This window comes from Cutaneotrichosporon oleaginosum, assembly GCF_008065305.1.
Source record: "Cutaneotrichosporon oleaginosum strain ATCC 20508 chromosome Unknown ATCC20508_contig06, whole genome shotgun sequence".
Classification (NCBI taxonomy): domain Eukaryota; kingdom Fungi; phylum Basidiomycota; class Tremellomycetes; order Trichosporonales; family Trichosporonaceae; genus Cutaneotrichosporon; species Cutaneotrichosporon oleaginosum.
In genome coordinates this window covers 533,981-550,069 of record NW_027072175.1, presented here as the reverse complement: position 1 = coordinate 550,069, position 16,089 = coordinate 533,981, and the positions used below count along the sequence as shown (strand labels likewise).

Genomic DNA, 16,089 nt, shown 5'->3' with positions numbered 1-16,089 from the left:
TCTCCCCCCCCCCCCCCCGGAGGGTCCAAGAAAACGTCGCTCTGAAGCTGCCAGCATTATCCCCCAGTGCGAAGAGCAGCGCTCTAGTGCTCCTCTGCAGAGGGCACCCGGAGTGCATCGGACCTTTGGTTGTATGCATGCATCGATTCCATTCAGTCACCCAACGCGCAACCACGCACCACCTCCATCTCTGTCCAATCCACAATCCCCCCCCCCCCTTTCATCTTTCGCTCTTTCACACATTGCACCACATCCACATTCATCCCACACCCAGCACTCATACTCCCCCATCTCCTCCCCCCTCCTCCCCTCCTCCCCTCCTCCCCTCTCCCTCCTCGCCCTCCCCCTCTCGCCCGCCCCCTGCTCCTCGACCACTCCGGGAGTTTGTCCGTCATCCGCCCACAAGCTCCAACCTCACCAAAAGGAAGAAACAACGCTACGCGACGCGCGCGGTGAACCACTAGATCACCGTACGAGGGTTCTGTTCGGCCTGTTCCCCCCCTGCGCACAGACTAGGCGATACACCCAGCCCTTTCCTTCGCACACTTTCAAGCCCTTGACGCGCGCCTCTCCCCTTGGACACACACAACAGTTGACAGTCGACAGTCCCAGAGGCTATTCTGCTCAACACGTCGTCCTCTGCTTCTTTCTACCCAACGCCAAAACATCCCTCTCTCTCTCTCTCTCTCCTCTCTTCACTCTCTTCACTCGCTCTCTATCTCTCTCCGCGTCTCCCTCCCCACCAAAGCATACGGCAGCTCCATCACCCTTCGCAGACCACTCAGCGACCCTCTCGCCCCGTCCTGCATCTCCACCCAGTGCAACCTTGCTCCGCATCAACCTTTGCCAAGGAGAACGCACTGTAGTTGCAGACCGACCGACCACCAAGGCGCCTGACACTCGGACGAGCTTTCACTTGACCGTGTACCCAGTCCCCAGGAACGGCGTGCGCAAAGCGGAACCTCTTCTTCCCTCATCCCGTTATCCGTCAAGGCCCGAGCCGCTCAACCAGGTCAGGCCAAGGCCAGGCAGATCAAACGTCGTCGGAGAGCCGGTCACTCACAACTGAGCAAGATTCCCAGTGATCGGGCAAAAACACAGAGGGATCATTGGGATCGGAACATTGCAAACTGACTGCGGCGACACGCGCGCAGCAACGGACAAAGACACGGTCGCGAATCGACGCTCTCACGCTCGCCGCCAGCTGCCGGGCGCGTCGTCATTATCAATCCGTGAGGCGACGTCGCATTCCCCGCCCAGTTCTCGCATCCCCACATCCCTCCCTCCTCCCCCCTTGCTTCCCTTGGCTTTGCTCGACTCGCCTTTGCTCCGTTGCCACCGGGCACCGACAATCGCTCCCGAATCTTTTTCATCACACCTCTCATCCTTCCCTTCTCGTCCCAACACCCACTCTTTCTCCTCTTCTCTCTCCTCTTCTTTTGAGGTCGCCGTCTCTGCTTCAAAGCTCACCCGTACGACGACCGCCGGAGCTATCCCTTCGACACATTTCCTTCACATTTTTCCCCATCGACTGCGGCACGGCCGATCCCAGTCGCCTCTTCGGCTGGCCTCGACCTTCCTCACCCCGTCATTTCCCCCCTTTCACTTCAAAACAGCCTTGACGAACGTTTACAACAAAACAACCTCCCTTTGATCGAGCCCGCCACTCCATTCCCGGTGGCGACTCTATCCCCCATCTCGCACGGCAGCTTCGCGGTATGGCCCGCACAGCGAGGTCATCTGCCGCGACGTCTGCCACGCCCTCCACTCCCGCCACCACGCCACCCGCTCCACGATCGACGTCCACAGCCTCTGCTGGGGTCGCCGTCGGCGCTGCCGCTGGTCCCAGCGGAGCAGCAGTGACGTCGTCCACTCCCACCGTCGGCACAGCAGGGCCATCGCGGCCAACTCGCACCTCAGCCCGGTCACGACGATCTGTGGGAGGCGCAGTTCCGTCACCACCCTCGAGTGCCGGTCCTTTGACACCAGCAGATCCAAATCCGCCGTCGACACCTCTAGGCTCGGGATCTGTCCCCAAGACCCTTGTCGCCCCCAAGGTTCATGGTCTGCGCAACGCACACACTGCACGCGAACGTGTTCCATGCCCCTTCCCGGCCGACTTTGGTGGACAACAGCAATGCGGCGTGTCGGACGAGGACCTCGCTGACGACGTTCTCATGGCTATCTGTGGAGCCTGTGCAACACTTGTGAGTCCGGCCGTGTGGGGTAGTGGGGCTGGGGCTGGGGCTGGGGCTGGGGCTGTGTGTCACAGAAGCGCTAATGTGCCGCAGGGAAATATCGCGCTCTCACCCGACGAACTCGCGAACGTCGCGTTTGAAAACGGTTGGCTACGCCCGCCGTCAGTGGCGGTCGCCCCTGGAACGATGATCCAAGGCGCTATCCGGACGCACCAGTCGCGATGCTCCAAGGCATCGCCCGCTCGCAAACCGCTGCTCGTCAAGTATCAACTTTCGGGATCGATGGCCGAGGCCGTGCTCGAACCTGCCCTTCACCCCCAGGCATTCCAAGGTCCCTCAAGACCAAAAGGTCCTGTCTGGTACCTGTCTTCTGATGCGGGGCGAGTCAAGTGGCGCAACCCCTTCGCTGGCATTGTTGTTCCCAAGGCTCCCGTTCGCAAGCCCGCAGCTCCTAGGCAACGCTCAATCAAGCCGGCTCCGTCCAAGGAGTCTTCAAGCACTCCACGGGGTCGGCCCAAGAAGGATCGCAGCGCTACTCCATCTTCATCGGCAGACACATCATCCTCGCAACCTCCTCCAAGGATAAAGTTGCGCCTGTCAGCAGCAGGTGGTGATGCTGCATCGCAGCAAGGCGAGGAAAGTGATGGTCCATTCGCACCGAGCGTAATGTCGCGAGACGTATCCCGCAGCCAGACCGTCGACTCTTCCGCAATCCCGTGTTCTACTCCACCCACATCTCCGCCACCGCAGCGTCGTCGCCAACAGAAGAGCGTCTTCGACTCGTCAGATTCCGAGTCGTCTTCTGATGACGAGGCGGCACCGAAGGCTCGTCCATCTCAGCGTCGCCTCGTTCTTCCCACCTTCCCTCCACTGGCTGCTGGCCAGCAGCGTTACGTGCAGCGGCCGCGCATGTCGCCACTGGGAGAGTTGTTCTCACCCATTCCAACCCCCTCACAACCGCTGCACCCTCTCCCTGCGCACTCGCCCTTCCCGTGTCATTCTTTGGACAACACTGTCTGGGGTGCTAGAAGAAGCATTGACGACGAACCAATCGGCTTCGACACGAGCTCGAGCGAGGATGAGGACATGCGCGACCCTGAATGGGGCACTGGATCAGGCGTCATTGTAAGGGCCGAGGACGAGGAGATCGATGCCGAGCTTCCAGAGGGAATCAAGCTGCTCGAGGTTGAGGCAAAGGTTGCTGCCACCACAAGCGCCATGTCCAAGCTGTTCTCGCTTGACGAGACGACCCCTCCTACCGCGATTGTCTACAATCAGCTCGACAACGTTCCCGCCTCCGACATCTCTAGTCAGACCGACTCGTCTACTGTTACCGTCAATCTCACTTTCCAAGGCAAGCTCAAGTCAGCAACCTGTGCAAATGCTCTCCCTGCATGGTCTACGTCTAGTCCTGTGCATTCACCCAGCATGGCCGGCCGCTCCTTGCCTGCGTTTGTCGAAACATCCCCCACGTCGTTCTTCAGAACTGCAAGAGACTGGGAGAGCCGAACCATGGCCATGGACGTGGACATGGATCACAACGAGCCCTGGCTCGACGAGTCCGGCCAACTTCCTGTGCATGCTGAAGAGACTTTCTCGGATCTCGAAGTCGGCTCAACTGTCGGTGACATCTCGACGCCTGAGCGAGATCGCGCTCTGCATACAGCTGAGTGGGCTCAGACGACGTCTGCCCTCAGTATGAATATCAAGCAAGAGCCCGAGGATTACTATCCGTCTCCGGCCGCAACCTCAGAGCACTCGTCTATTTTGTCCGAGCCATCGCGCGAATCAAGCGTGTCAACTGCGTCGTCTCCCCTGTCTGAGCTCCCTGATCTCGATTCGGACGACAACGACGACGACTACGGACAAGAAGTGCTGATCGGTCCCGAGAGCGTGCACATGGACGAGCTCGACAGCTGGCTCCCTGGAGCGTCAAAGTCGCACGCCACTCCCGGTCGCGGGCGAGGGCGCACTCGGCAAGATCCTTCTCGTAGCAGCTGGGGTGGTATCGGAGTAAACAATCCGTTTGTTCCATGCCCCACCACCGTCGGCAAGCTGGTTCCCCCACCGCTGGTGCGCAAGAGGAGCCAGCGTTCGAGCTCCCGAAGAAACCGATCAACGCCTCGCAAGGCCGAACGCATCACGCCGGCTCCGAGTCCAACCGAGGCCATCGTAGTCAACGTGAGCCCGAAGGCCGCTCCTACCGAGGTACAGGAGTCGTCTTCTGGGGAAGATATGGAGCTTGAGGAGGCGATCGGTACAGCTGAGCTGGAGAAGGCGGCCGCCGAGGCCCTCGCAAGAGAAGAGGAGTTGAGACGCGCTCGCAAACAGCGCGAGTGGGACGAGTGTTTGCGCACCTTCGCAAATGCATGCCCGACAGCGTCGCCATCAACCGACTCGGGCAACACTTCGCCAGGCGAGGCAACGCCCTCAATTAGCTCGAGCGCGGGTCCCAGCTCGCAGCCGACGCCGTGGCCCGAGATGTCTCCGCACTGGGGCTCGACCGACGATATCAACAGCATGGTTCCTCATCCAACCACCTTGTCGCCGCTCGCGCTGCAGATGACCCCGATCGTGCCACCAGCAGACATTGCAATGATGGCGATGCTCTCCAAGACGGACCCTGACGCGATGGCTATCGATTTGTCGGCAGAGGACCTGGAGGAGCTCGCCGCCCAGCTGCCGCCCGCCGGTCCTCCGCCGCTGCCTGCTGCGCCTACCCCTGTGGGCGCTCCTCAGCCGCTGGCGAAGGATCAACGCTCGCCACCTAAGAAGGTCCTGAACATTGCGCCCAGACCTCCTGGCATACCTGGTGCACTGAAGCCTCTCAAGCCCAAGCCCACGTTGGACGTGGAGAAGGAGAGGACGGACAAGACGGAGAAGGCGGAGAAGGCGCCCGAGAAGCCCAAGCCAGTGAAGCAGAAGTCGGGGTCCGTACCGAAGTCGACACCTGTTGCGGCAGCACCTGCACCTGCACCAACCGTAGTTCCCGCACCGGTCCTGGCCCCTGCGCCTACCTCTGCGGCCGCGCCTCTGACTTCTCCTGTCGTTCAAGACAAGCCTCCTGCAAACCCCTCCCCTGCCTCAACTCACGCAACTGTCCCTCAGCCCGCTCCAGCCCCAGCGGCGGCTCCTGCGCCATTGCAGGCCCCGACCCCAGTTCCGACGCACATCACCCAGGCAACCCCTCCTGTACAGGCAGTTGCAAAACCCGCGCCCGCTGTGGTAACTGTGCCTTCCCCGGCGCCCTCCCCCGCGGTTGCTCCGAGTCCGGCTCCGCCTCAGCCCATGCCACAAGGCCCCTCGCAAGCACCATCGCAAGCACCGTCGCAAGGCCCGTCCCCGGCCCCGACACGCACCGTCTCTCCTGTCGCCCGGACGACTACTGCTTCACCGACAGGATCTGCAGTCTCAGCCTCCACGTCCGTTTCCACCCCAAGTTCGACAAGCTCCACGCAGAGCCGACCTGGTGGGACTACCAAGCGGCTGCTACCGGGAATCGACGCATGCGTCGTTGACAATCTCCCCTGCTACTCGCATATCTGGGACAACCCCAAGGGTGGACGCTGCACCGTTCTACGTCGCCTCGACACCGACTTTGTCAACGGCACCGCTCTGTTGACAGCGCTCGGTGTGGGACCGACGAGAATCCCTGAGTTTCTCAATGCGCCCTCGATCACGCTGGCATCGCACCGTACTGTGCCGCTGATCTCCCCGCAGGGGATGCACCATGCGCCCGGTGTGCCGGGTGTGTGGATTCCGCTTGTCGAGGCCCGCGCCCTTGCGGCCAAGCTCGGTTTGCAGGAGGCGACCCTGCTCGCCAACATCCTGCGTGAAGATCTGTTCCAGCTCTTCAAGCAGCTGGCAGGCATATCGCTGCGCCACACTTCGTCGACCGAGAGCTTCGGCATGCCGTTTGTCACCCAGCCCCACGGTCAACGTGGCAAGCCACAGCCTCGTCCACCACACGCACAGTCGCAACCCGCCCGGCCTGGCGTCCAAGCCAGCGCCAAGCCACCTCTCGTCCGCCAGCCGACTCAACAGCCGGATGGATGCCCGCAGCCCAAGCGCCGCCGCTCAACAGTCGTTGTCTCAGGCGCAACGGGTCCGCAGGTGATGCAGCAGGCTGCTGCTCCGCAAGCGCAGCAGATCAAAGCTCAAGGCCCAGCACAAGCGCAACCTCCGAAACCAGCTCAGCCTTCTGTACCTTCCTCGGCCGCCGGTACCCCTGCGCGAAAGGCATCAGCGCAGACGCCCAAGGCCACCCCCACTCTCCCCCATCCGCCCATGACCCGAGCCCAGCAAGCCAAGATAGCGCCCGCGCCGCTGGCGCGCCGCACTCGCGCTGCTCTTTCGGGAACCAAGTAGACAAGCACTGCTCTCACTGCTCTCGGCCGCATGTGGCGGCAGCCGACACCCCTCATAGACGCTTCGACTGGGCGCGAGCCTGCGAGCGCTCAAACTGAAATATAAAATCGAAGCAACAAAGAGAAGAATCGAAAGAAGTCAAACGAAGAAAGGCGCAAAGTAAGCCTAAGAGAGAAGCGGGTTACGCACCCGTGGTGTTGTAGCGCCTGTACGCAGGCATCCATGCATATGTATGTGTGGAGTAGATGGGCGTGGGGATAGAGGAGCAGCAGGTCGTGGAGGCGAGGCTTGGCCGGTAGAGTCGCATGTCGGCCTGGGAATATTCTGGCAGAGAGAGCGAGACTGGTCTGAGAGGGTGCAAGACAATTACATCCCTCTGCACTCGAAACTGAATCTCATTTGCGGGCACAAGTCAATCACTCACATCACAGCGCCGCGCACCCGCTTGTCCCCTAGTTGCTTTCTCATTATGGAACAACGGCTTATCCGTGCACAGCTCCCTGCTCGCCAAACTGATCGTTCCCAGCCTTCCCCGCGATCCCCGCCCACTCCAAACGTCTCAACGCCTCAGGTCTGGCAAGGTCTTCTAACGCCCCTCCAGAACCCTGACGCAGAGGTCGCCTTCACAAGAACGAAGATGATAGGTAGCGGACCTCGCAAAAGAGTAGGCTGAGGAACTTAATCCTCGTTTGACGAGAGTGGGATTCGAACCCACGTCCGAAGACTGCGGATGATACGGGTATCACCTTAACACAGCGCCTTAGACCGCTCGGCCATCTCGCCGATGAGAGGGTGCGCTCCTGCGTTCACTAATCTCGTCTCTATGCTCCGGGGGCTCGTGCACGCGCATTTTGACTTGATCCCCGCATGCACCGCTTCATTGTCATGGTTGTAAGGCGAAGCCGTGGGTAAGAGAGATGGAAGAGGCGTGGAAGCCCAATGTGCACAGTTACATCTCGTCTATTCACCCCATCGTTACGTCGCCATCCTCCTGCGCCTCCGCGTCGGCGACGGCGAGCTGCCGCACGCCCTGCACCTGCTCCTCGAGCCCTGCCTCAACGAGCTTGAGCAGGACACGCACCTCCGCCTCGTGGTCCTGCATGAGCGCGGCGACCTCGTCGCCCGAGTACGCGGGGAAGCGGGCGGTGATCTCAGCCTCGCTCGGCGTACCGACCGCCTGCGCGGGCGAGAGGACGTACTTCTCCGCCACGGATTTGCTCTGCAGCGCAGAGAGCGTAGCGTAGGCCCATGTGCGCCGCAGGCCAGCGCGCAGGTCCTCCTCGCTGCGCCCCGCGGTGTTGGCCAGCTTGGCCCAGTCGTCACGGATGTAGATGCGGCGCCATGTGCTCTTGAGTGCCGCAGCCGCCCGGCCGGCGGGCAGCGTGTCGTCACGCTGCAGACTTTCGATCGCGAGTGCACCGTCCCCGCCGCGGTCACTGGCTTTGAGGGTGAGCACGTCGACCAGGTCTTCGGTAGAGAGGGCGTCGCCAGCACGCAGCGCGTCCACTCCGTTCTCGAGGATGCGGGTGAGCGCTGGCCTGTCGTCGAGGGCAGCGGGAACCACGTCGTCTGCAAGATCGTCCGCCAACGCTCGCTGCAAAGCAATGTTGTCCAGCTGGTCGTCGATGCGGCTCACGGCGTGCGAGCCGCTGCCGGACACCTTGAACTCGGCGACTGCGGCGAGCTTGGCGATTGACGACACGAGCTGCTTCTCCGCCAGTGCGGCCGTCTGCCCGTCTACGACGGCCAATGAGGCCGCAGCCGCACCATACCGCTTGCTCGCGATATCGTGCATCCAGCTGAGCTCGGGGTGTGGGCGCTCCGCGAAGAAGGCCGTCAGGCGCGCGCCGTAAACCTCGTCCTGCGCCAGCAGGTCGTAGTATTGCCCTGATGTCAGTAACACTTGTGTCTCCACAACGTACGTTGGTCAATGTACCACTGGTACAATTCGAAGGCGAAGTCGTTGCCAAAGCGCTCGATATACACTTGGGAGCGACCGCTGTCGCCACTCTTCTCGCACAGATATACGAGCGTCTTGTAGTCATGGAACTGCTCTGCAAGCCCGTAGGCCGCACTAAGGTCTCCAATCTGTTCAAGAGGCCGGATGACGCGGGGCTTGAGCTCCTCCCATCTTTGCTGAAGAATGAGCACATCGCGTGTCTCCGCCGTATCCTCGCTCTTGCCCGATGCGCGGCTGATGTTAGCTAGCGCAGGGCGCCTGCGGCTTACTTCTCAGCGACGAGCAACCTGTCCACGACGTTTTCGCACAATCCCTCCGCAAGCGTCGTCATCTGCGTCTTGAGCTCTGCCTGCTCCTTCTGTTGAAGCGCGATGCTACCCGTGGAGCTGCCGGACTCCTCATCGACGATGGTCCCAATCCGCCGCGTACGATCCTGGATGGCCTTGCGAGTAAACCCATACAACGAGTCCATGTCGTTGAGAAGCGAGTCGGACGCCGTCCACAGATCGACCGTGGCACGGCTTGCGTCGATCGCGTACAACTCCATCTCGTTCATGCGCCACGCGTCTGAAGCGCGGAGGGCGATCTTATATTAGCTAATCGTAGGATGCCTCGCTGCTTACGGTGAAGATACGGTTCGCCTCCAAGACCCAGGCGGATACGTCAGAGCCCGCTGGTTGTCCGTCAATGGCTGCCTTGAAAGTGAAGAAGACGGTGTCAAGGAGGCGGTCGAGATCCAGGATGTGCCGCCGGAAGAAGGCGCGGACAAAGTCCTCCTCGGTATCACCAAGCTGGCCCATGAGGGTCTGAATGCTGTTGGCGAGGAGACTCTGTGGCGAGCGGGTATTAAGCTTGCTGTTTCGTCAGCTGACAATCCTTTCAACGAAGCTCACTCCATAACGCGGTTCTGGTAATCCCACAGCTCGAGGGCCGTCTGGACCTTCTCAGCATGCGCCGACAGACGACGGCGAGATGAGGACGGGAACTGGGGTAAGAGCTGTACAGTCGTTCAAAGCCTAAACGTACCAAGCTGAGCACACCGTTGTGGCGGATAAAGAGCATGAGCTCACGCAACTTGGCGAGGCGGTCCATGAGCGATTGGCGCGTCTCGCTAACGGGAGTCATGAACGCGGCGCCTGGTGTCAGCTGAACTCCGAATGTGCGACTCACTATTCGACACGACCTCAGCGGACACTTCCTCCGCTGCGGCAGGGAGGTCGCCCTGGAAGCCAGGGGGAAGGTCGAAGGTAAGGGGGTTCAGGTGTAAGCTATGCGAGGTCTAAAGCTCACCTCGCGATTGGCGCCAAACATGACGGCCTGCTCGAGTTTGTTCTTGAGACGTGCAGTAGCACTCGCCGCGGGTGTCATCTTGCGCGCTTGCGCCACGCCCTCGTGCACCTCGATTGTCATAAGGCCGCCGAGCGATGCCATGGCGACAATGCTGGAGGCAGCATGCCCAGTCGCAGTCGGAGCGACGCCTATGAAGACGTTGCGCCCAGAATCGCGAAGAGTGATGACATCCTCGTATGGGACTGTTGTAGGTCAGCAGCGAAGTGCAGGTAACTCACTGCTCGACAGGGATGTCATAAGGATGGCATCAGCGAAGCGGACAAAGGCGGTCTGCGAGCCGCGCGGAATGAAGAGGCGCGGGACATCGAGCATACGCGGGTCGGCGTGTGCGAGATACGAGAGGTAGACGCTGTTGTCCACGGTGAATGTGCGCGCGTCGGGGTTCTCGAAGACGATGATGGCGTGCTGTGCCTGCTTGCGATCACCGCTGGCTCCATCCTGGCGGTGATAGCTGACGAGCGCGGCATGCTTCTGCGCTGAGACGGCGACAAGGTCGTTGAACATGAGCAGCATGTTGCCTGAGGTCCACGCGCCGTCCGCGTTGAGGAGGAGCGAGCCAATGCTCTCACGCAGGTCGATCTCCCATCCGAGCTGATGTCAGCTCAGCCAAAAGGGAACAACTTACGCGCACGCTCCCATCGAGCCCCAACGTCCACTTCTGCAGGGTGCTGCGGCCGAGAAGGAAGCATCCTCCCTGCGCAGGAGCGGCCGCGACGATGCCGTTACGCTCCGCGGTGTCATTGAAGATGGCGGCGCTCTGACGCGCGAATATGCTCATGCCGCTGGAGCGGGTGAACGGCGTCGCCTTGGGAACAAGGCGCCCGCCCTCGTGCACAATACTGAGCCGGAAGGCGGTGGAGGCAGTAGTCGTGACGACGAAGTTGGAGTCGTCGAGCTTCCACAGGCCCTCGGCGAAGTCGAGCCCCAGGTCGAGCTGAAGACTCTGGAAGCGCTGGACGTTGTGCAGCGCGAGTCCCATGCTCTCCCAAAACCGCACCTCGCCCGTCGCGCTGACGAGGATGAGCCCGGGCTCCGTCGATCCATAGAAGGCGGCGAGGGCGGGCGGCACGGTGGCCATGTGTGACCGCGTCGGCTGCGGCGCAGGGAAGACGGACACGGTGGGGTTGCTCGCCTGCTTCGTGTGCTTCCACGCGAGACATGCTTCGGGGCCCGAGACGAGCGCGAACCCGCTCACGGGGTCCAGCTGCGCCGCGACGGTGTGCAGGATAAAGTCGGCGTTCTCGACCTGGCGCGCGACCTCGGCGGGCAGAGCGCCCGCCGCCGTCACACTATGCCGCGCGTCGCGGGACCAAATGACGCGGTAATCGGCCGCCTCATACTGGACCTCGCGCGTTGGTGAGGGTATCGTTGTGCGCGGGCGGACGCTGCGAGCAGGCGTCTCGGAGGGGAAGGACGACTGACGAGGCGCCGTGCTGTCGCGCGCCCGGCGCGGGCGCGGGTTGTTGAACATCACCTCTTGCGGGACGGGGGAGGAGGGGGGCGGAAGGAGAGAGGGCTGTGAGGGGTGGTGGGGATGAAAGGGAAGGATGACTTGGAGGTTGGGGCTTTGGAGGAGCGATGATGAAAGTGGACGTTGCGCAACGGTGCTTGTTGGTGATTTCTGGAGTCACGTGATTGTCTGAGTGGAGGTGTTGGTGTCCAAGTTGTCGCCCTTGCCTGAACCTCCTTCTTCTCCACGATCAACATGGAGTCAAATAAGGTAAGCTCCAAGCTCCGCGGCATCGCTGACAGCAGCCGCCAGTGCCTGAGCGCAAGAACTGGGACAAGGGCGAGTGGGCGGAGAAGGCGCGGGACAAGGACCGGGAAGCGCGGGCCTTCGCGCAGGCGCGCGACAAGGCGATGAGGGAGGGTGAGTTAGCATCGAGGACGACGGGAGAAGACACCAGGCTAACTCCAGGCCGCAAATTCCGCCCGGACGACGTCGCGGTGCCCGGCGCAACGGGGCATGCGCAGGCGCACGGCGTCGACCTCGAGAAGAACCTCGGCAAGACGATGCTCGTCTCCAATGCCGCGGGCAGCGGGCAGCGCGGCGCAGGCTTCTACGTGAGCGGGCATGCGAGCGAGCTGACGCCAGTGCGAGCTGTGCAATCGCACACTCAAAGATTCGCTGAGTTATCTCGACCACCTCAATTCCAGGTTCCGTGAGTGTTGCTGAGTTGTGGTTGAACCCAGACTGACGCTGCGTTTGATCCGGTCGCAATACGGTCCACCCTCGTCACACTTTGCTGAACCCTCGCCACCACTCACCCCTTCTCGCTCTTCCAGATCTTTCCAAACTCGGCCAGTCAACACACGTCGCGCGATCCACCGTCGCGCAGGTGCGCGCGCGCATCGCCCAGCTCCGCGAAGAGTCGAAGACCAAAGTCGACGCTAAGAATTATGACTTCAACAAGCGTCTTGAGGAGGTTCGCGCCGCTGAGCGGGCAAAGCGTGAGGCACGCCGCGAAGAACGGCGGCGGAAGCGCGCAGAGGAACGCGAACGCGAGGAGCTCGCGAGACTCGGTGTCGAGGGCAAGCGTGGAGAAAAGGAGGTCGAGGAGGCCGTGGCGGCGCAGCAGAGCATGGAGGAGATGATGGGATTCGGCGGGTTTGGGAGTAAACGAAAGTAGACACATGTATCGCTAGAAGAGAAAGAGCAAGAGAGGATGCTGCAAACATAACGTGCATTCTGCATAGCCGCTGTGCGGCGCGGCGGCCATTCCATTCAGCAACAGGTCGATACAGGGATGGAATATTACGATCTGAGAGTCCAAGTACAGTCTAAGCGGAAGGCGTGGTAGTGGGGCCGGAGTGAGCGTGTATAAATTACTCCTGGCCGAAGCCCACGGTCTCTTCAACACTGGCGTCAGCGGCTGCTCAGGAAGATAAACGTACGCAAGCGTAAGCTTCTGTTCAAGTGCGTCGTAAGACTTGTACGCGGGCAGGTCGATACGGTTGAAACAAGTGTGGGACTTAGGCAGCTGGGTGACCTCGCCAGCCTTTTCGATAGTGAAGCGGCGGGGGCCGTCAGAGCCCTGCAGGTCCTTAAACCCGTTGACAGGGATACGCGATGTGCCGGTGGTGAACTGAAGGAGACGCGACTTGCGCTCGGCTGGCCACGAGCGGACGATCTTCCAGAACCACTCGACGACCTCGTCACTTGGGTTGTATCCACGGTAGTCGGTGTGCTTCTGCCAGTCGTCGACGTCGATCTCGGACATGCCGCCAATGAGAAGCTCGAGCTCGCGCTCGTCGAACACGTTGATAAGCTCCTGCGGGATAAGCTCGTTGAAGCCGCTCATAAAGGCCTCGAACTGCTCCTTGACACGACGCGAGATACGGTACTCGGTAACAAGGTCGACGTAGTCCTTCTTGTTCTCCTCTGTTACATCAATTTCGCGGCCGCCCTCCTTGAGGTCGATTGTAACGACTTCGCCAAAGTGCTCCTCAGTGATAGAGAACGTGTCCTCGATGACGTCGGTAATGTCGTTCTCCAGCATCCAGGTAAGACCTCGGAAAAGACCAGCGTCAACAGACTCCAGATCGGCGAGCGTAATCTTCTTCTTGAGGATCATCTTGTAGAACGAAACGATGAAGTAGGCGTCGAGGAAACGGCGATGGAAAATGCCGAGGCCAACGACGCGGCCGATGAACTTGAAGTAGTTCAGATGCTCCGGGTTGACGCCAGAGTTAGGGTTAATCTGGAGTGTGTAATTGTCGTGGGCCGAGTACTCGAACAGGCAGTAAAAGGGGTTGAACATCTCGTGCGAGAGCAGGAAGAAGAATTCACGCGAGAGACCTCCATAGTCGAGACCGTCCTCACCCTCGAACTTGATCATCAAGCGCTTCTTGAGATCATTGGGCGACTGGCGCATGATCTCAGTGTACGAGCCCTCAAAGATGTTCTCGCGCGACACCTTGATGTGACACTGTCCCGTGTTGGAACGGAGCGCAGGCTGCGAGCGGAAGTAGATAAGCTTGCGGCGGAAGTCGCGCTTGTACTGCGGAACGTTCTGGTCAAGTGACGATGGCAGACGGGGGTCGTCCCAAGTCGTGGTCTTCGTGTTGTGGTCCACAAAGTACACGCGCGCGGTCGAGGTAAGACGCATCTCCCAGCCGGAGGGAAGGGGACCAAGCTGGCTGACTGTCTGCGGCTGCACGGTCATGCCCGTATTGCCGGGTGCAATCACACGCAGCAGCTGCTGGCGACGAGGGTCGACCCAGGTAGTAGTGCGGGTGTTGTGGTCGACGAAGTATGGCCGCCCCTCCGGAGTGAAGCGTTGCTCCCAACCGGCAGGGAGAGGACCTGAGCCAGGCGCTGTCTGCTGGGTGACAGGAATTGACGGCACCTGCTGCGTCTGACTGTTCGGGGTGTGCGAGCCACCAGTGCCGGGCTGCGCATCCAGAATGTCGTCCGCAAGGAGACGATTGTTATGGCGCTGTCGGGCGGCATTGTCATCGGCGATGCGGCTTGAATTGTTGTTGTTCTGATCAGTTGAAGGTCGGTTCCAGGTCGTTGTGCGCGTGTTGTGGTCAACATAGTACTGGCGTCCCAGGTGGTCGATGCGACGCTCCCAGCCAGGTGGCAGAGGCCCCAGCTGGTCGGAGCGGGAGTCAAACTGAGCGGATGGTTGTTGGTGGGTGGCGGCTGACACAGCGGCGGCGGCCTGGTGGGCCTGTGCTTGCGGGGTTTGCACGGGAGGCGTTGGCGCTGGCTGCTGGGGCTGCTGCACTGGTGGAACAGGGTGCTGCGGTGGTACTGGAGCCTGGACCTGCTGGCTTGGGACAGCCGGGCTGGATGGCTGCTCGGGGGTGGGAGCGTTGTTGCTCACGCGCGTCTCCAAACCGCTGGTGGCGGCTGCCTGGGTTGAGTTGTTGCCAGTGAGCATTGTGACGTTGCGGTCCTCGACAGTTGGTCCAGGATTCGAGATGGGCTGGTTGGTCTGGGTGGAAAGGTAGATGATGAGTTTGCCGTTGACAGCAACATTCTCAGAGCCCTTTTTAAGGTCGCGCGTGAGCATTTCTGAGCATCGTCAGTGTCTCTCGATGAATGGGCTAGTAGATGTTTGGTTCGAGATGAATGGGGCTACGGCTGTTGCTTGCCACCCAAACGCGAAAGTGGCCCAGCGCCGAGGCGGGGCCAAAGTACCAAGTTGCCACCCTGAATCGACTCACCTTGGCCACCCAGCTCAAGGTCTAGGACGTCCGAGACCTTGATGTTGATAACGCCCAAGAACCCCTGGTCCTGCTTTCTCTTGAATTTGCGCTGGTCGAAGATTTGGACGGCGACAACGCTGCTGTCCTTGACGGTTATGTCAAAGTTTTCATTCCAGTAAGGGTTGAGAGTGCGCTTGATGACCGAGGTAGTGTGGATCTGCTCGCCATCGACGCTCACTATCGCAAACGGGTCGGGCAGCCTCAGAATATCCCGCTTGATCAGCGAATCGGCAGCCACGACTGTAGCGGGAACGCAAGACAAGGGGCATGATGCGCGGTGGGCGTTGCGAGGACGCAAAGGATGGTTGGTTGGTCATTGAATTCGCGGAATGAGGGGCGGTGCACGTGGCATCGAGCCGAGCGGAGGCGAAGCGGGGGTTGGGTCGAGGTTCCAGCGCGCGCGCGGGCATTGATAATGAGACGGTGTGCAGGGGGGAGGGGAAGCGGTGGGACAACGAGGGAGAAGGCGCAAGACGGAGACGATGGACGGGACACGGTCAGCAGTTGTAAGGCAAAGGAGGAGAGCGTGCTACGCACTAGTGATGCGAATCTTGCGCGACCTGTTGGCAGGCATAGCAGGCATCGGGATTGGCAGACGCAACAAGTGGGCAGCGGGAGGCGGGAGAGGATTGAGTTATAATGAGACATGGTGTGGTACGAGGTGGTGGTGGGGAGATGTTGGGCGTGGGAGGGCGGCGTCAGCGGCGGTTGCGGTGTGGGGGGGGAGGGGGGGCTAGAGAGACACGTACATGTTAGCGCCGCGATTTTGTAGTGCGCTCATGATGCGCGGCAGCGAATGGGGCGTGTGCTTATGGAGTGGAAGGCGTTAGTTGAAGGTGTCTCGTGGAGAAAGTGGAGGATTGTGAATTGAATGAGATGGCGAGAGGAGCAGAATAACAGGATGATGGAGGACGAGGACGAGTGGAGAGTGAGAGACGCCAGGAGCCCGAGGCGGCCTGTGTGGTGGTGCTGGCTCCGAGTCCTTCGGGATCAGAA

The 16,089-nt window shown here is 60.9% G+C and overlaps 3 protein-coding genes across 3 annotated transcripts; 1 reads left to right on the top strand and 2 right to left on the bottom strand.

Moving 5' to 3' along the window:
* Positions 1-1,718: 1,718 nt before the first annotated feature.
* Positions 1,719-6,566, top strand: COLE_06645 (uncharacterized protein; the record flags this gene model as incomplete). The annotated part of the gene is made up of 2 exons (XM_018425592.1): positions 1,719-2,207; positions 2,292-6,566. 2 exons carry the CDS (start codon positions 1,719-1,721, stop codon positions 6,564-6,566), a joined length of 4,764 nt encoding a protein of 1,587 aa, XP_018275647.1.
* Positions 6,567-7,530: 964 nt separating this feature from the next.
* COLE_06644 (uncharacterized protein) lies at positions 7,531-11,347 on the bottom strand (the record flags this gene model as incomplete). The annotated part of the gene is made up of 10 exons (XM_018426995.2): positions 7,531-8,453; positions 8,489-8,760; positions 8,796-9,112; positions 9,150-9,381; positions 9,420-9,511; positions 9,553-9,662; positions 9,697-9,784; positions 9,817-10,058; positions 10,095-10,467; positions 10,502-11,347. The coding sequence occupies 10 exons, from the start codon at positions 11,345-11,347 to the stop codon at positions 7,531-7,533; spliced, it is 3,495 nt and encodes a 1,164-aa protein (XP_018275648.1).
* A 1,355-nt stretch (positions 11,348-12,702) lies between these two features.
* On the bottom strand, positions 12,703-15,667 carry COLE_06643 (uncharacterized protein; the record flags this gene model as incomplete). Its single annotated transcript, XM_018424394.2, has 4 exons — positions 12,703-12,736; positions 12,772-14,899; positions 15,052-15,333; positions 15,631-15,667. 4 exons carry the CDS (start codon positions 15,665-15,667, stop codon positions 12,703-12,705), a joined length of 2,481 nt encoding a protein of 826 aa, XP_018275650.2.
* Between the last annotated feature and the right edge of the window lie 422 nt (positions 15,668-16,089).